This window comes from Ascidiella aspersa, chromosome 1 (assembly GCF_963924565.1).
Source record: "Ascidiella aspersa chromosome 1, kaAscAspe10.2, whole genome shotgun sequence".
Taxonomy (NCBI): Eukaryota; Metazoa; Chordata; class Ascidiacea; order Phlebobranchia; family Ascidiidae; genus Ascidiella; species Ascidiella aspersa.
Genome location: NC_139447.1, coordinates 3,795,214 through 3,823,010, shown reverse-complemented (window position 1 = coordinate 3,823,010; position 27,797 = coordinate 3,795,214). Strand labels below are relative to the sequence as shown.

The 27,797-nt window shown below is 36.6% G+C and overlaps 2 protein-coding genes across 2 annotated transcripts; both read left to right on the top strand.

Moving 5' to 3' along the window:
• The first annotated feature begins 944 nt into the window (after window positions 1-944).
• On the top strand, window positions 945-8,258 carry LOC146166608 (very-long-chain (3R)-3-hydroxyacyl-CoA dehydratase 3-like). The gene is made up of 10 exons (XM_083389210.1): window positions 945-1,164; window positions 1,627-1,669; window positions 1,835-1,908; window positions 2,124-2,294; window positions 3,169-3,331; window positions 3,672-3,799; window positions 4,670-4,782; window positions 5,460-5,566; window positions 6,210-6,341; window positions 8,037-8,258. Exons 1-10 carry the CDS (start codon window positions 1,057-1,059, stop codon window positions 8,114-8,116), a joined length of 1,119 nt encoding a protein of 372 aa, XP_083245336.1. The 5' UTR covers window positions 945-1,056; the 3' UTR covers window positions 8,117-8,258.
• Window positions 8,259-10,515: 2,257 nt separating this feature from the next.
• LOC146166607 (excitatory amino acid transporter 2-like) lies at window positions 10,516-23,345 on the top strand. The gene is made up of 11 exons (XM_083391885.1): window positions 10,516-10,708; window positions 12,444-12,593; window positions 14,213-14,435; window positions 15,132-15,174; window positions 15,256-15,358; window positions 16,593-16,707; window positions 17,244-17,337; window positions 19,009-19,148; window positions 21,356-21,550; window positions 21,926-22,060; window positions 23,198-23,345. Exons 1-11 carry the CDS (start codon window positions 10,516-10,518, stop codon window positions 23,343-23,345), a joined length of 1,539 nt encoding a protein of 512 aa, XP_083248011.1.
• Window positions 23,346-27,797: the final 4,452 nt, after the last annotated feature.

Genomic DNA, 27,797 nt, shown 5'->3' with positions numbered 1-27,797 from the left:
CGCCTATAGCCACAGATAAATGGTTAAAAACATTTCCGCCAAGCGAAAACTTTGCATTTAGGTAGTCAAAGTTGACAGCAAGTAGTTCTTAAGACCTCATGCCGCCCAAATTACGCTCAATATTTATTAAGCTCAAGCAGGCTATGCGACGTTAGAATAACCAATGACAAAAATATTGTGAGCCAGCACTGAAAGTAGGCTACTAAAAACAAGGAGCAGTTATGTCTTGCATATTTCTGTGTAGGCCTCCTGATGCAAACAATAAAGCTGAACAAAAATAGGTCCCTTTACCAAAGTTTTACAATTTTTTAGCGACAAAAGTAAATGGTAAAGCGATACACATTATGGTCGCGATTCACCATTTGCGGACCCCTGCTTTAGAGAACTTTTCTTTAGCAAGAAGGCACAATAAGGATGGTAGCGAGCATCTGCATTTGTTAATTACGGTGTTTGTTTTCCGGGCGCATTTAAAAAGTCTGTTTAAAAACATTCTGGTCACTTTCCCCTTTGTATCCTATCTACCAAAGTCGTTAACTGTCCAGTTAATCCACATTCGCTTTATCTGCGACGTTACGATTTCTTCGAATTCTACTGCACGATAAGAATAATATGCAGGCCTTAACTGGCGAGACGTGTTTGATTGCTCTGTGTGATATTTTATTAAAAGCGAGCTATGCCGAATTTTTTCGATTCTACAATTAATCTATAAGCGACCCTGACAGTATGCACTTTGAAATTCAATGGCAGTTTTATTTAATTTCCATTTAGTGGATTTCGCGGTGGTTATGTCCCCCTGTTGAAATATACACAACTCTACAGTTTCGACTTCAGACTTTCTGTATTTTGGAAAAGTTTGACCTATAGCTCCTTTACAGAAAAAGGCTCATTTTTTCTCAGCCCTTCCACGCGACACAATTTCGTCGGCGACACGCTGCAATGCGACACGATTTTACAAAACGTCGAAAAATTCTCACAATAAACAACGATTAACAGTGTGCAATTGTTTTGCGGTTTACCGTGGTCTTTAAACAGGTTATAATTGTTTAATCGACGAAAATGGAGTCGGGAAGCGATTTTGAAGAAATAGTCGTATTGTCTCCTAACGTTTTGTGGGCCCAAAGAAAAGAGACAATAAGTTTAAAAGTAATGATTGCAGAAGTGAAGGTAATTAACTAAAATGTATTTTTCAGATTATTACTGAGTTGTCTTAACCCAAGTAATCCTCCATCCATATGTTGTGCAATTAGATTGGTCTGTATTCTGTTAAAGATGCACATTCGATATTGTTTTTAAAAAACCATTTGTTATTTTGTTTGCACACTTAAACTAGCAACTTTAAAAATCGCCAGAAAAACTGTTTTGACTACAAACAGTTCACGTTTTTAGTAAAGTGGTACTGAAACAAATATTTTTCGAACAATATTTTCTAAAAAAGACTGAATTGCAAAAAAAAAAAAAAAAGTTGATTTACACTGCATTGCACTCGCTACATGTGTCAAAGCTTGGTGCTGTACGCTTGAGAGCTCAGCGTTAAGTGTCATGCAATTCAAACTTGCAATCAGAGATTTCCTATTTCTTTAAGATTTTTATCTGCTTTTAAGATTTCATATTATATTCTTAATGCAGGATCCTAAAATTGACATCACAGAAAGCTCAATCACATTTCAAGGTAAACTTCGCAATCTTCAACAAAATTTCATCTTTAATGGTCATCAGGATTGACTGTTGGAGACATTGTATTTTATTTTCTGTACTAAGAAATGTGTATTTTTCGTAATTCAATTTGCATTACAAAAGCAAATGGAGTTATTCTTAGTATTTGGTCTTTTTGCAGCAAAGGGAAATGGCGCAAAAGGTTGGAACATTTACAAGTTCACGCTACAGCTCTTTGATAAAGTTGACAAAGAGGTATCCATATGTTTACCAAATTTTTAGTTATGCTTGGGCAATTTACCATAAAAAATGTTTTACAACTGAACTTTCTATTCTTGTTTACAAAATCTTTTTTTTTACTATTATTTTACATACTGTTTTTTTTACGAAACTTTTTGTTTTTTACAAATCCACAAGACCTATTTTTTCACAATAGCTTCTTCAGTTTAAAATAACTCCCTGTTTCGCAGGGCTGTGTTTATAAAGTGACCCCAAACAGCGTTGACCTACAGCTGACCAAACAAGGTCAGGGGTCATGGTGGCCAAAACTTGTTCCAAAGGACACAAAGAAACCTCACTTTCTAAAACTCGACTTTGATCACTGGACAACTGAATCTGATGAGGAAGAAGAAAAATTGCAGGTTATTATCAAATCCTAAAATTTTGGAGATAATGTTAGAGCAGGGGTGTCCAACATGCCGCATGCATGCCAAATGGGCACGCGACCTAATAACAAATGGCATGTAAGCCCCTCAAATTAAAAACACTAAATTTTTAGCCAATTGCCCTTGTTTATTCACAATATAAAACAATTACAGACTAGCAGTCACATAATTATATATAAATTATATATATATAGCTTGGTGTGAAGAAGCATAATTTAGCTCACTTAGATGCAGTAATAATGCAGTAATGCGCACTACTACTACACAGCTTAAGGCCAATCTTTCGAGTTTGACTGAAAACAAACATTTTCGAAGAACAGTTTGGTCAATTATGAATGGTTTGCTTTTAAATAAACAAAATGTTTCCTGTTTAAATAAATGTTTTTATATGAAGTAGGTAGCATTTTGAACATTTCGAATAGTTTTTTAATCATTTTTAACTTAGTGAGAAGGAACTGACTCTAAGTATATAAATACTGTTGAGGCAGATGGCAGAAACGAAGGAAACAAGTGTATTTCTGTTTGGGCATTGATATTCTTACTATGAAATCCTGAAATAGATTTGTATTTTGACCCTTATCGTTACAATCACCAAATTTTTTTTTTTATTAATCTAATGCGTTTCTGCTTTGCAAGAAAAATAATGTTTTATAACTTACTGATAAAATAGAAACTTACTTTATTATTATGATGTATGCTGTTATAAATTCCTGTAAACTTGTGTCCACCACCTCAGTAATATGTAATACATGTGTTTGTGCTTCATACTTATTTTATAAATCATTTTAATTAAATAATTACTCTCAAATAATCCCAACAACAGAAATATATTTAATTGTTTAAAATTCAGAAAAAAGCAAAGGAGGCTCTAAAAGATGCAAAGAGAAGCTATGAAGAAAATGTTGTGGACATGGTTCAGAAGTTTTACCTCACTCTCTATAATGGAGCACAGTTTATCATATTTTCCATTATTCTGGCGGTATGCCTATTTGGCAGACTACGGCATGGCCCAGGTATTTATTAAAATAAGCTATACTTTATGGATTAAATTGTCATTTTTAAAGTCATTTTGTTTAAAAACTTATTACTGCTTTTGTCTGAAAAAAGTTTAGCATACACTTTGTTTGGTTACAAAGTATCAATGTAGTTAAAATTTATAATTGAGTTTTTATATGACTATACTGTTGGCGAAAGAAAATATATATACTAAAACTAGACAAGCAATAAAAAAAAAGGTAAAAACGCAATTATAGTTGCAATTATATTGCCCCAAGAAGATTGCCCAAATTTGTTGCCCAAACGTTGGTACTTTAATAAAATTTCGCCGGGAGAACAATTTATGTATTCCTTAAGATTTTTATTCAAAAACCTATGACACGATTGGATCAATGGTGCTTTTTGCTGTACTCTTGTCCTACCTTGAAGCGTTGCACCCAATCATGGGTTTCGTGAAGAATCCATGGTACCTTGCTTTTACACAGGTTTGTAGCGGTATGAAATTTGAATTTAGAAATTAATGATAATTGCAAGAAATCCTAAAATTTAACTGGAATTTTTGAAGCATAGTTGTTGCAGGTTTTAGTAAGACTTAAGAGGAATATCAAAGCCCATCCAGAAGTAGGTAGCATGTTGTACGTTTCAAATAAATAAAAAGTTATTCGAAACGTTTAAAATAATAACCTACTTCTGTATGGCCTTTGATATTCTTATTAAGTTTTAACTGAAATTGTTTCATCTAAGAGTTTGAAATAAAATAGAAAATATTAAATTAAAAAATAATAATTATACTTAATAGAAAACCGCAAGTGTGTCAAACTACAAGTTCGTTTATAAATTAAAAAAAAAAAAATTATAAATTAAAAAAAAGGTAGGTAAAAATTTAGAATTTTGTCAAACGATTAGGCAAAGGCTTTACAAAGTGAATCGTGGATCGGGTGCAAAATCGATGCTTGCCTTTTGCACAAAGGGAAGAGCAGGTGTGTCGAGGAAATTCAAGCGTCTGGTCATTAATCAAGCGAAACCCGTAGTGAAATAAGTGTTGGTAATAAATATTTTGCCTGGCTTATTCCCGTCGTTTTGTGGTTCGTCGCCGTTGTCTCTTTAGCTATAGAACCAAACTGACGAAGCTCGGATGCAGGAAACAGCTTGGAAACAAATGCTTGGCTAATGCGGAGAAGCGCCATAGAAACCGCCGAAGCATTTTTACTCGGCTGTTGGTTTTTTTTTTCGCGAGAAAAACTGTAGAGGGTACACGGCGTATAACAGCACGTGAATCGTGGATCGGGTGCAAAATCGATGCTGAACACATGGCACGTTAATCATTTATTACACGACCCAGTTTTGTTGTGCAGGTGTCTGGTCGGACCTTTGCATACTTTTGCCTGTGGTTGGCAGGACCCGAAAATGTTCCGCGATGCGCAGTCTGGGATTTGTTCGTCATTTGGAGCGCAGTCGAAGTTATCAGGTAATGCCCGCTTTCGTGAGTTACTTGTAGCAAATATGTCGCTCGCCTGTAGTGCATTCCAATTTAAACTTGTTACGTAAATCCTTCTATTACCATATAGTTTAAAGCACAGCTTATCAACTGGTATTCGTGCACCGACCAACATTCCTATTTATATAGCTACCTTGACACTAGAACAGTGATCTCCAAATTATGGGTCGTGACCCTCCAAAAGGCCTGTTATGGGGTCGCAATCACCAACCAATACCTGCGGTTAGAATAGTTTCATTGCGGTTTAAACGTGCGCGTATATTAAAAATGCAACATACACTTTATGGCTGTTCATCAAAACCTATTACTTTGCCATAAAATCCATTCGACTAATTCAAAAGGCCATAGATTCAAATCCGAAGGATTCTGGAGTAAATGGGCCTAATTTGAAATATTTTTAGCACTTTAAAAATGAAATTTCTCACAAACCATTTTTTAAGATACCAACCAGTTCGCAAAATAGTAAAAATTCAACAAGAATCTTAACTAGAATTACATTTAAATAATTCATTTAAATCGCAATAAGTTTGTCTAAAAATGTTATTGATGAAGAGTCTTACGCCAACAGAAACTTGTTCAACGCTTTACAATTAGTATTTGTTTCTAGCACTTTAAAAACGCCATTTCTCATCAACTATTTATTTCAGGTACCCTTATTACATTTTACAAATGTACAAGAAAGATGTGAAGGCGCTCACCTGGTTGCGATACCACATTTGGGTTCTACTCTACCCGTTTGGTGGATACAGCGAATGTAAGCAAACGTTTACTGTGCATTATTTTGCTGCCGTGTAGCGCAAGCTTTCTGTTAATGTGACTTTTTTCTTGTAGTTTTTTTTATTCCTCATGTAATACAGCAGTCGGATTATCTTGTATGCGGCGTTCGACCTCACAATTGCAAACAATATTTCTAAATAGCTAGATCACAGTTGTTGAACACATATGTGCGTGTATCTTTCATAGTTGGATATAATAATGAACAACTGTGATATTCAAAGGCGTTATTGTGGCCATTTAGATCTTATTCCGATGAATTTAGGACGTATTCCGACATGTTTATGTCTTATGCAGACGATTTAGATTTATTCTGCCGTGGCAATTACTATGTATTTAGCTTTATTATGTCGTTGGTCTTAATACTATGATATTATAGATTATTCTGCTTTAGATATTGTTGCCTTGTACAATGTATTTTAAGGCGTGATGCTTACTCGCCAACCTTTACCAAACCAAACCAGGACTGCCCTGTTCTCGAATTGCACGCTCGCCTAGTGTGTAAGCAAACGAGAAACCAAAACAGCACAGTTTTTGACAACTTTAGCTACTTAAAAGTTAAAATGGGTGTATCATATCAATTTTTATTCTTATTTTCCCCTAAAAACTCTCATGTTTTCCAGACTCGATCGTTATCTCCGCGGCAAGACTCTTCGAAGCCGAGTCCAGGTACACTCTGCAACTTCCAAACCCGCTCAACTTCTCGACGAGTTTTTCATTGTTTCTGCGATTCTACGTCGTATGCTTGTTCCTCGGTAAGAATTAGAAACGCGTTTCGGACCAGTGGTAGTATTTTAAAATTCTAGTAAGATAATGATGTCCGACTAGGGATGTTCAAAGTAGAATATCGAATCCTTGGATTCGAATCCAGATGGGATTAGAATCCAATTCTGTCGTTTATTTCGGGTAATTGGAACCGATATAATTTAATGTTTTACCGCCGATTGTTGCGCCTAATTACAAACGCGTGTGGTAAGTTGGCCTGTCGCTGCGGTGACCAATTTATAGTGCTTGCTTTAAACGTTGCGTCGTAGTGCAGTGTCAGCGTTTTTTCGGGCGACCAATTACCGCGTCTCGCGATAACGTTCGTCTAATAATTAAGTGTCAATCAAGCATTATTGGGCGAGCGACTAACTTGTAATGTCTGGTGTGGAGTTCGCAATTGCCCTAAATGCGTTTAGTTGCAAAGTAATATTACGTTGTAAAACGTGCTGGCCGTCTACAAGATGTGCCATAGGGTTACTTAAGGTCAACTTTAGGCCAATATTCAGCGAGGTTATGCAGTTATGCACAGCGTAATTGTCAAGAATTCGTTATGTCAATAGTAACTTTGTATTCTTTGCAGTACATTATTTGACTGCATAACAGATCATGTTAGTCAAAAAAGAAGCACTAAAACCCAACAATGCTTGAAAAAACAGGACCGAATTGCTTAAGACTTCTGTGTGCAGTGTTTCATTGTACTCACTATTGGCAATAATATAAGTTTTGGCAATAACCTGGACAGTTGACATAATACAGTTTACAGAACTGCTTCAAATGACAGTTGTTAAGAATGTTAAACATATGGGAGATTTTTCTTATAATCTACACATGTTATCAAATTGTTTGGGCGATTTATTGCTGTGATTGTAGGCCCTGTGGGGTAGATTAAGATGAATCCCTTCCCCCAAACAAAACCAAGGTTAGATAATTTAATAAAAATATACTAGGATTCGCAATTCTGGATTCGTTATTCTAGATTCGAAACCTATTATTTTAGAATACCTTGGGATTCTACTTTGAACATCCCTATGTCCGACACTTGATATTTTTTGCAATACCAATCCGCGATTACTTTAGCCAAAAGGAATAGCCCTGTCTGATACCAATTGGCGTCATCACTATTCTACAATAAAGCAAAATTGTTTAAGTGTGTTAGTAAACATGTTCTGCCCATTACCTACCAACAACACCAAACAGGGCCGAAATGTCCGGTGCCAAAACAGCGGCGCCCAAACGGCGCCATTTAAACCTAAAGATGTTTGTCTCATTTAGACGATTAAGTTCTTAATCTGTCGTGAATATTACTGTGTATTTGGCTTTGTTATGTCGTTGGTCTTAATATTATAGCGTTCTAGATTTTTCTGCTTTAGGTATTGTTGCTTTGTAGGTCTTATTGTGTGTTACCATTTTCTTTCTATAGTTTAGGCGTTATTTTTGGCCATTGAGGCCTTATTTCGATGAATTTACGACGTATTCCGACAGATGTATGTCTTATTGTCTCATTCATACGATTTAAATCTTATTCTGTACTAAATATTACTGCGTATTTGGCTTTATTATGTGGTTGGTCTTAATTGTACGGTATTATAGATTTTTCTGCTTTATGTATTGTTGCTTTTCCGGTCTTATTTTGACAGTTCCCTGCCTTACTTTGTGTGACTGACGCGACTTTACTTTTTTCGCAGCGGTAGCCGGCCTTATGCGTCATATGTGGAAGATGAGACAGCGCAAGTACGGCAACAGGCGCAAGTTTAAGGCCGCCTAGACTCCACCACTTCCGCGTTTTCTTCAGCAGCTTGCAATTAATCGTATTGCGTGCTCTATAGCGCGCTGATGTTCCTGTGTAATTTTTTTAGGCGTTAGATTTTACGTACGTTCACCAACCGATTTTCGCAATAAACAGTTAACTTAAAGTTGTGTTTCATTCGAATCGTTTTGCGTTTTGTAGCTAAAAGTTCAGTAAAAAATTGGATCGCCGAATCCTGGCCGTTACGGCTACTTTAGTTTAGCTTACATGTATGCGCAAACAAATGGTTGAAAAACATGGATGAGTCGTGACGCTTTGAAAGCGATTAAAAAGCACAAAGTTAGACATTACGATTTGAGTAAGGAGTAAACGATAAGTATTTGCAAATTACTCGTTTTGAGGGATGTCCAATATTGACCTTAAAGATGTATACAGAAATGTCAAGTTCGAGCGAATTGCAATAAACATGCAGCGCGTTTATCCTGCTAAACTTCCAAGTTACAGAGGTGTTAAGTAAGATACCATGACCATATAGCAAATTTCAAAACTGCATTACTAAAATAACTTGACGGAAATACTTAAATTTAAAATTCGAAGCTAACAACAAAATGTGACAAAATTTGTATTGGATATTTAATGCTGGCCCCCATTGTGGTCATTTATACACTTTTCTTAAGCACACATAATGAGTTCGATTGTTTTTCTGCTCTTGATGATTTGTGCAGTTTATATACTTTGTAGGATTGTCTCTTAATTTGTTTTTTTATAAAATCAATTTGGCCTCCTCATCATTTTATTTTCGAATTTGACACGTCATTGAAAACTGTTCCACCATGTAAAACGCTTGTTAAAAAAATCCGATGCTACGATACTTATTATTAGGAGTTTCAAGGGGCGTCATTATTTAAATACGGTAAAGCAAGTACGAAAAAACGCACAAAACGTTACCCTTAGGAGAATTTAACAACCTATGGTACGCGGCACCTATTTTTGTGACAGCTTTCGCCTCATATACCTGTAATATGTAGTGTTGTTGTTTATAGCAGGGACAGTTTTACTTAGCATTACGCCACACCAGTAATAGACCTACTGATACAACTAGTATCATTTAGCCGCACATTAAATTTAATGCACTGGCGGCTACACCCCATTTATGTAGATACTAGACTAAGTGTAATCGACTGACTGAGTGTGATCTTCGATTATTCTTTCCTTCCCTTTCTTGTAATTCGAGACCATACAGCGAACATAGACATATCCATTCAGTCAGAAACCAACTGGACTACGAACAAGAATGTTTACCTATAGTAGGGTGTATGTAGGCGACATATTCATTCAGTTAAAAAATCATTTTTAAAGAATTTGAACAGATAACTTGTAATGTGTAGTCAGCGAGTGTCATGAAGTTTAATTTAATTATCATATTTAGCAGACAAAACCACCGAAAAAATCATAAATGCCACACTGCGATTACAAAAGTGGCTATACGGTGAAAGTTGGTAAATTGTGTTAAACATTGGAGTATGACACCTTACCCAGGCGTTATAGCTAACAAGGTAATTCACTAAATATTGAGTAAACCTAAGCTGCCAAAAGCGACAAAAAAATGACTCAATACTTGCCTTTTGCACAAAGGGAAGAGCAGATGTGTCGAGGAAATGCACCAACGTCTGGTCATTAATCAAGCGAAACCCGTAGTGAAATAAGTGTTGGTAATAAATATTTTGCATGGCTTATTCCCGTCGTTTTGTGGTTCATGGCCGTTGTCTCTTTAGCTATAGAACCAAACTGACGAAGCTCGGATGCAGGAAACAGCTTGGAGACAAATGCTTGGCTAATGCAGAGAAGCGTAGAAAACCGCCGAAGCATTTTTACTCGGCTGTTGGCGCGAGAAAAACTGTACAGTGTACGCGGCGACTTTTTTACGCGTTTCCTCAACTGTAAAACGTTTACGGAAATTGCTATTTTTTTGCTCTCACGCCATGCCGACTGCTGGACTGTAGTAGCCTACTATGCGGGTGAACTGCAAACTTTCAAAGCTGCTTTGCTTAGCAGCTTTTGCTTTTCCAGATAGAGTACTACCACAGCATGCTGCCCTGCTGGATTCGTAGTGCAATATTAATGTGCTGCTAGGTTTAGTCTTGTGAATAAACTAAAGGTAAAATGTAAATTAACGAATGTCGGCAACGAGTTGAATGGCGTACAGGTTAAATTTTGATGTCGGTATCTGCCTGGACAAATGCAAACTTAGTTTGCGGTTCCCGTTTTACTAAAAGTGAAGGTGTTAAATTGAAAGATGTTGTAAAGCGTTAAGGTTCTATTAATATGGCCCAAGGCAAAAATCAGAATATCACATGTTACGTGCAAGCCCATTCTAACCTATTTTCCGAATTCCGTAGCTGTAAGTAGATTTTACGATGGCAAGTAATGTAATTGCAATGGAGAATTCAGCCGAAAGCATTCCTCTATCTGACAAGCAAGAGGAGAAGTTCGTTTCACAACAGAGCGAAGAGACATCAACCGATTCCACGCGATCGACTAGTCGTAACTTCACATGTTGCGGGAAAAAGTTACGCAAAGAAAGTCTACTGGTTTTCCTAACTTTAGCCGGTGAGTTGAAGAAGGTGTGGCCTGCAATGGCACCTGGTAAAAAACTTTTGCTATTTAAGTCTCCTTATACATTATTGCTTTACTCTAAAACAGGGGTTCTTAAACTGGGGTCCCCTTGTCAGGGGGTCCATAAAGGTCTAATTAAATACAAGTGTATATTTCAAAAGTTATCAATTTAAAAAAAAAAGTAAAACGGTTTTGCACTGAATGTATTTAGACTCCATTTCACGCATTTTGATTGTTTTGCCTACCGTGGTCCATGCGGAGGCAAAAAGAGAATTTAGGGGACCGCGGTAAAAAAAAGTTTAAGAACCTCTGCTCTAAAAGCAGTAAACAATATTTGGACTTACTATCCCTACCCGTCATGGATTTATAGACAGCTATCTGTGCTGCTGTACAACTGGTACATTGTTTACGAATTTGACGTCGTTTTAAGACAATATTTAACATAAAATGATTGCGTTGGCATACAGAATAATAGTTTTAAAATACTACTACACCACAATTGCACAACAATTCCCGGAATGGCGCTTGTGCGGTGCCGTTCATGATACATTAGGCCGGTATGCGCTCACATACTCAACAACAATGAGAAATAATGAAATATATGCTCGACTAGTGTGACACTGGAATTGTAATATAAAGTGTTGCGATCACAGACCGCCCACACAAATTAGAAGATTTTTATATCTAATTTCTTTTTGACTTTAGCCATGTTTCTGTGAAAATTTAATTGTTCTTCGCAACAGTCCATAAATCTAAAAAGTTATTTATTACCAGAAGGTAAATTCTGTTGTTTTGTTTAAAGAGTTTTCGATCAAGTATATTCCCAACTTACAATGAGATGTACTTAAACCCTTAGTACGCAGACACCAAATGGCAAATACACAGTAATGGTTATACACAGAGGCAGGTTTTTTTTTAAGGTTTGGTTTGGGTGACCGCTAAGTAGTTTTAAGAGACCGCAAGTGTTTCATTTAAATACCAAAAGTCCAAATTTTGGGAAACCGCTGGATAAATTTGGGGGACCGTTTCGGTCTACCACGTGGAGGGTACGTGAACTAGGTTTAGGGGATTCATGAGGGCCTGATTAAAATATTGGTGTATATTTTAGAAAAAAATGTTTTTAAAGAAAAGAGTTTAATTAAAAATAAAACGTTTTGCACTAAATGTATTTCTACCCGATATCACTTTTACCTTTTTGGACGGAAAATAGCAGACTTGTGAAGTATTTTTGTATTGTGACGTCAATCTATGACGTCGTCTCTAAAGATTTCTTGCCTACCCTGGTCAACGCTAAGCAAAAAAAAAAAACTAGGGGTCCGCGATAAAAAAGATATAGATTGACCCGGCTTAAAAGTCGACAGCTAGCAATCGATTTTATCAGCTTAAACTTCGCGTTTTAATTTCAAAGCCGACCGGATTGTGTGCTGACACATATGAACATAACAAGTCTTGTTAGTTTAATTCAAAGTTTTGCAAGTTTTCCTCGGTTTATTTAGTCGAAACTATATTCTTGTGTAGCATAGCGCTAGTACTGTTTCCCAGGGCCAATAGTAGGTGTGGTATGAAAATAGAGTGGCACTACTCAAGCCAATACTCCATAACCTACCGTCATACTAGCAAGACTTGTTTTGTTTATATGTGTTATGAAATGTATTTGGGAAATGGCATAAATAGACATGCAAACGTTCGTCTTTGATTTTGTTTATGCATTTGCGCGTTTTGCTTTAAGGGGTGTTCTCCGGAATTCTGTTTGGAATCTTGCTCCGACTTAGCTCTCCGTCACCGGCAGTTCGAACGCTTGTGGCTTTCCCTGGTGAATTGCTGCTCAGAATGCTGAAACTGCTCGCAGTGCCATTTCTCATCACAAGCATATTTACAAGTCAGTGGCATTGGTTCTATATAAAGTATGAATTTTCGTTTCATTGTTTTCTTAACCAGGGCTCTCTGAACGGTTTAGGCAGCCACCTCTTAAAATTGAAATTATTTTTCGACAACCTTACCATTTTTTATCACAAGCATATTTACAAGTAGGTTGCACCGTTTAGAATTGATTCGTTTCATTTCAAAACTGACTTTTGGATTAGATACCAGCCGTCGAACTGCCACTTCCGTTAGTCTTTTCGCCAGTCTTGTGCGCGGCCAAATATGGCTGCTGCAGGCGAATAACCGTCGTAAACACGGATGTCATGCATTGTATCTTGTCAGCCACGGAAGTAGGGATAGTTTACACTAAAAGGGCGGAAATTACTACAGCCGCGCGCTTAAAGTAAACAGTTTGCGATAAGTCGCGTTATAATGGTCATGTATCCGCTGTTACTTACAGACCATAATTCTGAAACCGTTAACATCAGTATTATATTACTAATGTATTTGTTGGGACCCAATAAAACCGCTATACTGTTACTACTCGTATTGGTGTTGCATATTGATTGGTTAACTTTCAAACAAAGTGTGTAATGATTTCCATAAGTAAAAGAAGGAATTAAGGCAAAATTGTATCCCAATGTTTTTTGCGAAATTCTTCATATGGTTTTATAATGCATTTAAGACAGGTTACAACCATTAAATGCGCTTATGAGAATGCACCGTTTCCTACAGAATCTCATCAGTATATAATTCACTTTCATTTGCGTAAAGAACATTCATACTATTAGCCACGTTTTATATAGAAGAATTTCGTGAAAATTTAAAAAACAAAGCAGTTGATTTAGTAGTAAAAATGTCCTTGTAGGAAAAGTTTTGCAAAACTATCACTTTCGATAAGCTCTCGCGAATGTCACCAGTGAACTGTGAAAAGGTATGCCGTTAATGTCTTTCTATGCAGCGTATGAGGCTTAATGTGGTCTCAACGAAAGCCCTATGAGCCGGGCCGGATTAAGGGTCACTGTAGGCCTAAAGCTGTTTACTAGAGAAGGGCATAATTTTGCAAACCAAGCTACTAAAACTAATAAAAAGTACATACATATTGGCTCTTCTCAGTCATTCGTTTTCACCAAATTTTGTACTGTATTAGTATTATCACTATCAGCCTTTATACAAAAATTTAACCTTAAAAAAGTTGGGCGTATTTTTTCCAGGGCGTAAAGCTATAGCCTTAGTAGCCTAATGGGTAATCCTGTCCTGCCTATGAGTAAACAGCACTGTAGCAATTGGACAAATGTTCAGTGGTGACGCCACAAAGTTACGTCACAATGTGACGTCACAAGCAACGTTTATCGTGAAGTACTTTTAAAGATTGGAAACAAAACAAAAATTACCGTTGTATAGGTTGCCGAAATTGTTTAAAATAAAATACATTTTCAAGGTGTTGCACTGAATATGTTATAATAGAAATCACCTTGACCCTTACAAGATAAATGTCGACCTTAATTCCTGATCATAGATATACTGACGATCCCTGTGTTGGCAATATATATATATATATATGTTTTAAGATCTGTTAATCGTGTCTGACTTGATTTGCTAGCTTTGCTAGGGTGTTTTGCTGTTTGTTTTAAGGTGTGACGAGATTCTGCTCACAAAATAACCGCAGAATGGCGTTGCAAATTTGCGTTTTTTACCTCTCGACCACCCTGGTTGCCACCACCACCGGCAGCTTGGTGACTCTCATGGTGCGACCGGGCTCGGGCAAAATCATTGGCGACTATTTCAAGGAGCATCAAAGTCTTGACAAAGTCCCAGCACCGCTCTCCACGCTCGACGTTTCGCTTGATATGATACGGTGAGGTTTTTATTCCATTTCCATTTGAGATTTCAGTAAAAATACCAAAGCCATTATGTTCGAAAACATCAACATTTCGCTGTTTGCAAACGTTTCGGCAATAACTTAATGCCATCATCAGTGTAAAATTACAAATAAAAGGATAACACGAATATAATGGCTTTAGTTTTTTATTGTAATTAAAAAAATAACGTGTATCGTGTTCCAAAACATTTGAGATTTCTTGCTTCCATTTTTGTAAGTTTAGGCGCGTTAGTGTTTTTGAAAATAAGACTTACTGTAAATGTTTAGGCTACTTGTGGTTTGGCGATAAGGCAAGAATGAGGCATTAATTTTGTTTATAAAAGTGTGTTTATAACCTGTAGGATTTGAACTGTAGTGTCAGGCACTGAAACAAAACAGTTTGCAAGTAAAATATGGCGATGACCCGAGTTATGCATCATGTGCATTGATTTCAAAGCGTTTTTTTTTTTAAGTTTAAAATTTGACGATATCCTAAAGATGTGATAGAGAAAAACTAAAGATTTATTCGAAACCAGGACAAAAATACATCTAAATTAAATACTCCCATTCTCGTTTAAAAAAAGTAAAGTTTTGTTGACCGGTGTTATTAACCCCAATACGAAGAAAACCACACCAGCATCGTTTGCTATAACTTCGATATGCCACAAAGTAACATGATAACCGGTATTTCAGGAATCTGGTGCCGTCGAACGTGGTGTCGGCCTGGTTTGAGTTGGTAAGTACAAAACTTTGTTCTTGCTTGAGTAGTCACGTTCACGTTCAGTCGTGCAGTTACTGAGAGTTGCGGTGTGTGCAGGATTACACGAAGGTCACCTCCAAGTCGCAACTGAACGATTCCACGAACGCGACCGCTGCGTCGACCAAAACTCTGGAACACCAGAGGGGAACTAATCTGCTTGGTTTGTAGACATATGGCGTAATGTTTATATTTCAAATATGACACGTAAACGTACGTAATGTAACAATGAAATTTGAATGTCGAAGACAGAAGTGGCCAATCTGTTAGTCAGCGTATCTTATTGCCAAATGTGACGGTACATAAATTTTATTGTGGAAGGTAATTTGTTCATTAAATACCATCAAGCTGTTTAAGCTTCTAAAATCTAATGACTTGACTACAAAAAGTTACAAGTTTTAAGTCGAAAAACATTATAAACCAGAGGGGAACAAATCTGCTTAGTTCGTAGACCATGGCGTAATGTTCAGTGTTCAAATATGATACGTAACCCGACGCAATAAATTTTAAATATGATACGTAACCCTACGCAAAAAAGGTTCAAATGTAATACGTAAATTACGCAATGTAGCAATAAAATTTGACTCTCTAAGCCGGGGGTGGACAATCAGTTAGTCAGCTTATCTTATAGCCAAAAGGGACGATAAAAATGTGCAGAAATAAATAGCTGTATACTTCGCAGACATACACACACACACACACACACAAACACACACACACACACACACACATTTTCTAAGCTAAATTTTATTGCGGAAGGTGAATTGTTGATTAAATACCATCAAGCTGTTTAGGCTTTTTTAAATCGTACGTTTTAAGTCGAAATAAACGAGAGGGGAAGGAATCTGCTTGGTTCGTAAACCATGGCGTAATGTTTGTTTCCTAAACTGCCGTTCGCACCGCACTCGGTAAAATGCCGCCAAATAACCAGGTTTGCGAAACCGCTCGGCCGGTAAGTTTCCTGTGAGCACAACTATACCTTATGGAATAAAGCAATATGCCGTCCATAAGCTTCGGTTAGTAACTTTTATGATGAACCATTTGTTGCCTTGTACCGTTTTTTCCGGTGATGCTTTTACCATTTTTGTTAGGCCTTCTGTTTTGAAGACATATCCAAGTTCTAGGTCAACTCAAAAAATGCTATCCTATAACCAGAATGTTAGAAGGCTATAGCAATTCACCATAGCGGAGATGACTACAATGATAGGCTAGAATAGCTTAGAGAAAACATAATATAGATGTGATCTGCTTAGCAAGACTGTTACTAATCGTTGCCTGTCGTGTTTAACACTAAAACATGCGTTGTCTCTTTCACATTTTTCACATAGTTACACAACCGAAGACTAAAATTTATTGTTGTTAGCCAAAAGATTTACATTTGAGTAACAAAAATGCAGGCCTTCTGGTGTTCATCATATTCATGGCCCTGGCAAGTCACGACAAAGAAATAGTGAAAAGATTTTTCGACGAGCTGAACGATATTCTTCTGCGAATGCTGATGAAGGCCATGTGGTAGGCAGACTTGGACAACTAGATAACTCTAGTTTTCTAATTCAACGATTTAGAGCAAAAAATGCGACTAATTCGAATTCTAACATAATTTGTAAATTACGTGTGATTACTTCTAGTTCTAATCGAATTTGGATTTCACCCAAAATCCTGTTTTGCCCAACAGCATTTTTACTCTCTCAGCCAAAGAAGTTAAACTAATACTCTTTGATTAGGACGACTTGTTGGTGATTCGTTTACATTCTAAAAAGCATCGCTAAAACGTATAAAAGTTGTATTGTAGGCCTAATTCAAGTTAAAATTCCAGTTGAAAGTTGTTTTATAATTCGGTAATTGTAATCTAATTTGAGAAAACTAAATTGATCTAATTCTTATATAATTCTAAATTGGGAAAAAGTCAAATGCTCTTATATTAATTTTAATCTAACATTAGAAAGCTAAAATAAATCTAATTTGAGGAGTCTGGTGGCAGATTGAGTGAAGTCATTTCGTCGAAATTAAATTAACAATAAGTTGATTTCTATTCAAATACTACGCAGGTATGCACCTGTTGGAATTTGTTGCCTGATTATCAAGAGCATTTTGGAGTCGGAAAATATCGGTGACGTCATGCAGTTTCTCGGCTGGTATTGCGTAAGTTTATACCGTATTCCTATCTACATACATTCACCAGCTTCATCAAATTAAAAATCTCTGGAATAGTAGGCTATACGGTACCAAACTTCGCTCATCTGGACACTGTGGCAAAGTCTCAAAAAAGGGAAACCTTTATTTCTGCTGAGTTCTATCTACTTTGTATTGTCATAGTTTTTTATAAATTCGTCTAAATATGTATTATGCCAAAACCTACTTTACTGTTAAGAACTTTAGTTACCTTGAGTTGTTACCCTACACTTTTATTCGAAACGTTCAAAATGCTACCTATACTTCTGTATGGGTTTGACATTCATACTACGTCTTACTACAACCTACAATCAACTTAAATTCAGTTGTTCGACTTGCATTTTCGTCACTTCGCTTACTGGAATTTGTTGACATAAAAGATAAATTGACCCTGTCGTGGAAAACTGTTGTCTTCTTCCGAGAACAAAGTGCCATAAACAATACGTAAAAATTAGACTCATCATAAAACGTATTATCATGACGGGAAACGATTAAGAATGGGGTTAACGAAAAATGATGCCAACCAGAAAATACATCGAATAATTGTTATATATTTATATTTATATTATTTACATTAACAGTATTTAATAAAGATTGACCCAAAATAGGTCTACGCATATTTAACTATAGCATGAAACTGTTCATCAGTAACCCACCTATTGTTTCTAGAACACTGTTTTGCACTTTCTTAAACCAAAATTTTGGTATCCCATGTAAATAGAATGCTGCATAGTATTCATTATAACTGTTGTAACCAGGGCTGCGGAGTCGGTTAAAAACAACCCGAGTCCCGAGTCCGCCTTCGGCCAAATTAAGATTTCGAGTCCCGAGTCCAGCTCTGACTCTACAGTCTGTATTTTACCGATTTAAGCAACTAAATTAAGGTGGATTTTCTGCAATCCACTCATATTGGTGTCATAATTGATCCACTCGCATTACATGGTTAAAAAGTATTTCACCTTTTGCTATTACACTTTTACAACTTACATTTTGCCGCCTTAACAGTTTTAAAATTTTAAACAGCGCATGCGCACGCCGGACTCAGTAGTTTTACGCGGTCTTAGTCGAGTCCCGTGTCCCGAGTCCGAGTCCGACTCCGGCAAAACAAACCGACTCCGTCGAGTCCCGAGTCCGAGTCCGACTCCGCAGCCCTGGTTGTAACAACCCTTACCTCAATGAGATCAAACAGCAATATTATCTGGCCTGCTTTATCGGTTTAAGACATGGGGTTTTAAACTTTTACCGCGGCCCCCTAAATTCCATTTTTGCTTTAAAATGGACTTTATAAATCTGCGGATGTTGGTCCACAAAATGTGAAATTGAAATGGAGTCTAAAGACATTCAGTGCAAAACCGTTTTATTTTTAATTATACTGTTTTCTTTTTAAAATTATTATTTTTTAAACCTATACACTATATTGCAATTGACCTTCATGGACCCTATAAACTATTTCACGGACCCTCAATGCGTCCATGGACTCCAGTTTAATAACCCCTGCTTTAAGAGTTGTGTATTTGCAGGTAAACCAAACCAAACAAAAGTTTTCCAATTGGTACTCAAAGTACACAGAAAGCCGCATGCTATTTTCTTAAAACTTTACAACCCTTTCCTTTATCGGTTTCAAGAGTTGTGCCTTTACAGGTGACCCTCGCAGCAGGACTGACGTTTCACGGCCTCATTGTTCTTCCTTCTATCTACTGGTTGTTTACGCGACGTAATCCGTTTCGAATCTACGCGGGAATCGTCCAAGCCCTGTTGACTGTTTTTGGGACAACTTCAAGGTAAAGGGTTAAGTTAACTGATATCACAGAGTATGCCTTTTTGACCAGTTCTCGGCGACGAGGGCGTTATTTCATTTAGGTAGGGTGTAATGTGAAACCACCTTTTGATTGAGCGCTTACACCACAGACTGTGCATCCCATAAATGTTACTTTGGACGAACAAGACCTGCATTGTTTTTTCGACACCGATAACCGATATTCTAGAAAAAAAGTAACGCGATCCAATCTGACACCAAATGAAATAAGCAAAATTTATTAAATTAAAACGTTTACAGGCAAATTTTCCAGGTTTTTATGCCAAAGCGAGTTTTAGTGTTAAGAAAGTTTGGTCACCTCAAGTTGTTTACCTACAGCAGTGGTCTAATGACTTAGGGGCATTTAGACTATAATAAAATTCAAACCATATACGCATTACACACAAAAAAACAGCAAAAATAAATTAACAAGATATCTTCTTTTCTGTACTTCTTTCGGTTATTTTTCTTCTTCTGTTCTGCGGTTTGCGTCCTATTCGCTCTGACAGGATAAGTAGTAAAATTTAACAAGAGGAAAGGAAATTAGTTTGGTCAAGTGTTAAAAAGTTACACCCGGACTAATGAACGTAATAGTCTGTTTTGATAGTATGCTCCGCTATTTTTTGTTCTCTAAACCTTCTACAGGTTTAACTAAAATCCAAGTCTTTATACTCCAAAATAGTAAAAGGCTGTTTTATAAATGAACCGTTTTATGGACGCACAAGTCGCACACGTGTAACCGTGATCTATACAATATTCCATTTAACTGGTTATTCCTAACTGTCTTTTATTCCGTCGTTGATGTTGTTCTTATTTTGGTTTCTGACAGGAATTGGAAAAACCCACTATAGGTTCAATCACCAAGAAAACAGCAACGATTTTGTATTTAGTTTAGGGAGCTTGATCTGTTGGGCTTGTGATACAACAGTGAGCTAAAAGAAACAGTATTTGCCACACCAGCTTTTGAAATACAGTGCAATGAATGTACGGCTATCACGTGGTACACAAATACAATATCAAACTGAAATATTAAAAAATATCCACTAAAAAACGATAAATAGTTCGCAATAGGGCGGGGACCACAGTTTTCCGACCACTGACCTATACTTTTTCTTACTAAATTTATTTGTTTAGTTGAAATGAAAAATTGCCTTGGATTTCTGATATCTCTATATTCGTTTACTATCGGGTGATACCAGCCTATTATCTAACGAGTACCGATACAACAACTTGGGATCGGGTATCAGCTATATTACCGGACATACGATTAAATTTCGGAGAATCTGAAATAATAAGCTCATTTACTAAACCATACCAAACAAACGATGCCAATAAAAAACAGTCGAACCTAGAGATCTATGATGTGCTCTATTTTATTGCGCTACTGATTCCCGATACATTGAGTGTTAGGCCAACATTTGTTTAAGCGTTATTCGGCTTTCATCGGTATTTACTTTTTCTAAATAGAATCGTTTTTAAGATCGATTATGAGCAACAACTCAAATAAAAAATAAAAAAAACGCAACACATAGAAAACAAAATGTTTCATGTGCAAAAATAAATATAAATTAGCCAATTTAAAAAAAAAGCTTGATGGAAACACTTTACCCAAGTCATTTTCCCGACTTAAGTCAAGTCAAGTCATTTTCCCTAAATGACTTCAGCAAATTTACAAAACAGTGACTTACCGGTACAGCTTCCATCGGCTGGCATGCGGTTTCAAACTTTTATACCTGCAGTCGATTATTATAAGTTACCGCTCACAGACAGAATCCTTATAAGTGTTACTCTTATTGTGGGAAATCATTTAGTTGACCTAAGTCAGTGATTCTCAGCCTTGTATGGCTTACGGCATCCCCAACATAATAAATCGATTTCGGCACCCCAACTGGAATTTTATTTCAGTATTTCACTGAAATGTCACTATGAATAGAACTCGAACAACACAATCAACTTACATGTAGGAAAATGTCATTTGATATAATGGTCGCTAAACGTACACCAATAGTTGTATCAAGACGCATAGCAATTGAGCAAAATTTAGATTCTTAAAAATTCCTAAATACCTATCGGCACCCTTGATCATTTGAAATGGCACACAGGGGCGCCGCGGCACCGCGGTTGAGAACCACTGACCTAAGTCATTCCCAAACTGGCCAGCGTTGATAAAGCTCTTTTTCTTTTCCTACAAAGTGCCGCTACGTTGCCAACGACCACTTACTGTCTCGAAGAGAACCTCCACATCGACAAACGCATCACTCGCTTGGTTCTCCCGCTTGGAGCTGTGATCAACATGGACGGAACTGCTATGATGCAATCAGTTGTTGCTATGTCGGTGGCTCAAATGGTCGGACGCCAGATAGGATTTGTCCAAGTTCTTGTCGTAAGGTAAAATGTCTTTTACTAAAGTTAAAAATCGTTTCTGGTCATAGGCTCGCGCTTTGCACATTTCGAGCTCTCGAATGCTAACCCAAGATTTTTGACAGTTGTTATTTGTTAGCTAGCTATTTGAAAGTGCTTGCATTTTGCGCAATGTAAGTAAGATTATGTTTTATGAATTGAACATAGTCTTTTTGCGTGGTATTTTAAATCTTTAATATTAGGCCTAAAATATATTAGGTGTCTGTTATGTTAGTTTATATTTAAGGACTAAGGATTTTAATCCTCCGCTATTAAGCTATAAACTGACAATGTTTTTACTTTTAAGTGATAGATTGTTTTCTGTAGCGTTGCTCCGCAAAATAAACAAACCGCGCTTCTTAGTGTCACAGGGGCAATGGCAAGCATAGGGGCTGCAGCAGCACCAGGAACTGGATTGGTCGTCGCTGTTATTGTACTACAGGCTGCTGGGTTACCAACCGAAGCCATAGCCTACTTCTACAGCGTTGACTGGCTCATGTAAGTACAATAGATGGGTTGCCAGCAGTTTTGTAATGACGTAAGTCGATGACTTTACTTAAGTGCGCTTATGTCACTGTTTTCAAGTTACTGACTTGAATTTAGTTATTTAGACAAAATGACTTGACTTAAGTCTTTTGGGTAATTGACTTGACTTTTTGGGTAATTGACTTGAATTATTTGGATAAATGACTTGGGTTAAAATAAATTGTCTTAATTAAGCAATTATTATTTATTTAGTTGGGCTATTTATCTTGATCTTGGCGCATAAAACAATTTGCTTGCCATATGTTTCGTTTATGTTATTTTTTACTTGAGTTATTGCTCATAAGGTGTTTGCCGGTTTTAATTGTTTAACGTTTTTTTTCCTGACAAGTGCTTGACTTGACTTGCTCTAATTATGACTTGTCTGGGACTTGACTTTGGCATCCGATGACTTGGACTGGGACTTAACTTGTGATCTATTCAAAAGACTTGACTTGGACTTAAGTTATTTTACAAATGACTTAACTGAGACTTCAGTCATTTCCAAATGACTTGTTTACAAAACTGCTGTTAGAAGTATTGTGATGACTTACTGATTAGGTCATGTTTTTAAATGAATTGCATTGATGGACTGGAGTCTTGGTTGAAACGTTACGACTCGGTTCAAGTAACGTGTCAATTAGGAAAATGACACGTGTTTGATTTGAATATAGTTTTTGTAAAGTTGAGGTATTTACTTAGAAGTTTGTACAAAAACAGTTTGCTAGCTATTTGTTTTGATGGTTGCTGTGTGAAATAAGCCAAGAGATGAAATTTATTTGGAGTTTGTTTATCATCTTTGAATTTAAAATATTGAAATTTGATGCTGATGACTTGGCTTGAAACTGACTCCTTTTTGCAATGACTACAATGGGAGTTAACTTGGGTAAAGAACTCAAATTATTATTTCTTGAAAATAACTTGACTTTGGAACACTAAACACGGATCTGTTCATAATTTTCAATAGAAAAAGAGTGGCCCAAATAACTGATAAAAGATTCATTCTTTTATTTGCAAACGTTTCGGCAAGGGTGTATTGGGTAAGGGTGGCCTATGTTGGGCTGAAGACCCCGGCCATATAGAACCCCTTTTTTATTGAGGTTTGCCTTTTAGGGAACGCCTGAGAGTTATGGTGAACATAATGGGAGACTCAATTGGGGCTGGAATCGTTTCGCACCTGAATCCACAAATCAATTGCCGCCCTTCGCAGGAACAAATTATGGAAAAAGAAACTGAGTCCGACAATTTGTTTGCAAGATGACATGCGTTACACGACTTTAAGAATCACTCTTGGCCCCTTTTTTAATAACTGTAGTGAAACGAGGAGAAATTACCGGCCTTTCGGATACCTGAAAAGCCAACATACGCGTTTAACAAAAACTGAGTGTCCGCAAATGTTCCCCAAATCACAATGCTTTCAGTAATACATTCTCACTGAAAACCTTTGTCGTTTAAAATCAGTTTTGTTCTCCTAAATTAGATGGTATTTGTAACGAAATTGACTTTGGGGAAAACTTTTAATTTGACTGCCACGTATGATTTATTTCCTGAAAATGTTTTTGGCTGTATTTCTGTTTGGCTAGAGGTTGATGTCAATCGTTTTTTATGTGTTTTTGTAAAATTCTGGAAGAAAGAAATATCTAAAATCGTTCTTATTTGTTAGAAAAATAAGTGTATGTTTAGTTTTTAAAATATCCCATAGATTTTAGATATGACGTTACGGTTTAGGTATGTTTCTTTTTTACAAACTGTACACCTTAGAAAGTCCTTTTACACTGCTCCTGCTGTTTCAACAATCAGTAACACTTCTAGCGACACACTATATCAGTGGTTCTCAACCGGAGTGCCGCGGCACTCTAGGGTGCCATTTTTAGCACTCAAGGGTGCCGAGAGATATTAAAAATTCATCAGGATTCCAATTTTTGCTTTATTGGTGAGCTTGTCGATACAATTTTTGTGTACGATAAAAGTGCCAAAAATTAACGTTTTTATCAACCTTGTTGCACAGTTAATGTGCTGCTTCAATCTCGTTTATTCTAACGTTACAGTTAACCACTCAGCAAAAATACGAGCAAGGGTGCCGCGAATTAATTATAATTTCTGTAGGGTCTGCAAACCAAAACACGTTGCGAAACACTGCCCTGTATTTACGAAAATTGAGATACACGTTGTGACATTAGGGTTTAGCCTTTTAGCAACCAAAGTGGGTGTATAGAACGAATATTATAACCTCAAGTTCTTTTTTCTGAACTAAAATAATTCAAAATAACCCTTATTAACATTTATAGATTGGCTGTCACTAAATAATCATTTTGTAGAATACGAAATATTATGGCGTTCCAATAGCTGCGCGCTTATGCTATCCTTCGATTTTTCCGGGGTAAAGCATTTTTTTTCCGGGTTCAAGCATTTTTTCGAAATACGGCTCATTTCGGAGCAATTCAAAGCTTTCGGGTCAGCTCCGGTTCGACCGTCGTTATTTCAAAACCGGTTCATAAAGTTCTGGTTCGGATACAATAGGAGTTGTGTTAAATCTAGAAATGTGGGTCAATGAACGTAGAGGATAATTATTGAATTGTAGCTCATAAGAAATGCAAGTTTCGTGACGTAATAAAAAGCAAGCAGCTCATTGTTAAAATATCTAAAAAAAATTAAAAAGAAACGTCAAATTTGGTAAATATTCATTTTTTTCGTAAAATTTCGTAAAACAACATAAAATTTTCGTAAAAAATATATTTTTTGTAAAATACAACTTGTGACGTCATGCTGGAGTGAACCTCTTTTTTACATGTTCGGGTTCGGTGGAAAACCTGTTCATTAGGTTCATAAACCTCCCTGTTTTTTAAGACCCCAAATAACTAGTTGCTTTTTAACAAAATATTTATAAATAGCAGTTCAAGTTGTGATTGTTTGTGTTCCAGTTTGTTTTAATTTAGCCAACTCGTTATTTATGTGTTTTAATTTCATTACATCGTATTCCATTTTTCATTTAAATAAATCTTTTTTTTTATTGTGTCAAATAGTTAATGTTGCCAATGTCATGCTTTATCACGGATTTTACAAGAATAGCAGTATTGTGAACAAGTCATATGGAAAGTCCAAGCCAAGTCATTTGTGGAAAGTGGCAAGTCGGGTCGAGATCAAGCCTAAATCTACTCTTTCGCATCAAAATAAAATATTTTGAACAGCAAACAACAAAAGCATAACATGCAGCGAAGAAACTGATTTACAAAAGTAGAAAAACGTCTAAACATTTGTTTTTTATTATTAAGTTTTTGATTATTAACTTGTCGAAACACGAAAAAAAAATTATCCAAATTTTACCAAAAATTATTAAATTTCTTGTCCAAACACTTAAGCCACGACAAGTTAATCTTGCTCTTTTTTTTGAAAACATTCTTAGATCTGTGGCTTTTCTGCTCGTTTATGAATGTGCGTTTGTGCATATATGAAAGAAAAAAAAAAAAAACCTGACCCATACTCAAACTCTACTTGGTACCTCGTGGACTGAATGTATGTCCTTGTTTCTGGTGGTTATATGACCACATGTAATTCTACATATATTTGTTAAATATTACTTTTTACCATTTAAAAACAAAGATGGTTATAAATACCAGGGCTGCGGAGTCGGAGTCGGACTCGGGCTCGGGACTCGAAGAGTCGGTTTGTTTTTTGCTGGAGTCGGACTCGGGACTCGGGACTCCAATAAGACCTTGAAAAACTACCCGAGTCCCGAGTCCGACATGCGCATGCGCAGTACCGAATTTTAAAAACTGATATGGCCGCCAAATGGAAATTGTAAAGGTGGAATATTATATGGCGGAATATTTTCCAACCATATATTGTGAGTGAATGAAGTATACGACACCCATATAAGTGGATTACTGAATATCCACGTTATTTTAGTTACGTAAATTGGCGGAATACAGGCTGTTCAAGCCAGTTTTTGCAAAGGTGAAACGAAACCATATAAATAAGCCCCGCGGAAATATGGATCTCATAACTTTGTGTTATAAGTACATAGCGTTAGTTCTGCCGATCGGTCGTTCGTCAAAAAAAGCAAATAATTTGTTCTAAAAATGAGAAATTGAAAATGCGAAATACTATAACGGATACCTCGAAATAAAAATAAATAGAAAGTGTAACACTTTTCGTACCGAACGATAAACAATTTTCAGAGATGACGTCATAAGCTTACGTCATAAATGGGACGACCAAAGCAAGTAACCTGTGGACTCCAAATTTTATCGCTCGATATCGCCACAAGGATGCGACTATTAATCGTTATATAAATACATTCATAAGGTTGGCGAGATGGCCTGGTAAATCAACATACTTCCAAAAGACTTGAACAATTAAAAAAAAAAGTTATCGGAACATTTTGTACCATTCCGGGTTACATTCACAACTGGTTTGCCGAAATCCTAGCGCCATATGTAACAAACAGCTTGAGAGGGATGCCCGATAATATAGGATCGGATTTGATACCCGATACCAAGTTGTAGTATCGGTACTCGTCCGATACTAGGGTGATATCGGTGCCGATCCGATACCGAAATATTATTGGAATTCCATCCATTGTTGGCGTTTTAATGTGGAATTTCTTCCTTGAAACTTATACATCAAACTCTAGTAAATTAAAAATCGCTGTTAACTCGATATTCTAACAGTAAAGCAAGCTTCGGACGACCCGGAAAAAATACTTTTAAACGATCTAATTCTATTTCCATATATTGCACCAGCGTCCGGTTTCATTCACCCGGACGAAGGCGACTTGCATAGGTTACCAAAACGTTGGTAAACAATTATAATTACCAGAAGAGCTGTTTATTTTTTAATAGTTTCATCTATTTTGCCTATTTAAACATAGTAATGACGTCATTTAGTATAGGATCAGACCGCGATATTTTTTGTTCAAAATATCGGCATCGGAATTGAATTTCAAGTATCGGACATCCATACACAGCGAGATAGTCTGATAAAAAAACATTTTTTAAACACTTGGTTTACGGAAAGCTTTTTTTTAAATACTGATTTACCGAAATCCTAACACCTATAGAGAAGGATAGCCGATAATATCGGATGGGATGCCAACTGGCAGTATCGGCACTCATCCGATACTAGGGTGATATCGGAGCCGATTCGATACCAAAATGTTATTGCAATTTTGCGTTTCAATACGGAGTTTTTCCCTTGAAAGGTAAATACATCAAACTATAGTAATTTAAAAACTGGAATTAACTCAACATCCTGACGCTAAAGCAAATTTCGGACTAATGACCCTGAAAACACATCTTTGAACGGTATAATTTCGTCTATTTCCATATGCTTCCATATATTGTACGAGCGTAAGGGGGCATTCACGCTGAAGAAGGCGACTTTTGCCGACACGTTGGTTAACAATTAGAATTACCAGAGGAGCTGAGTTTTTTAATAATAATTTCATCTATTTTGCCTATTAAACAGTAATGACGTCACTATATATACTTTTAGTTCAAAATATCCATTATCGCTATTGGAATAAAATGTCAAGCATCGGACATTCAAACACAACTAGGAATGCACAGCAAGTTTCGTTTTCATATTTTCCTTACAGGGAACGCCTGAGAGGATTGTTAAACATAATGGGAGACTCAATTGGAGCAGCAATCGTTCAGCAATTGAATCCACACTTGTCTTCTCATCAATGACAGAATCAGATCTTGGAAAAAAC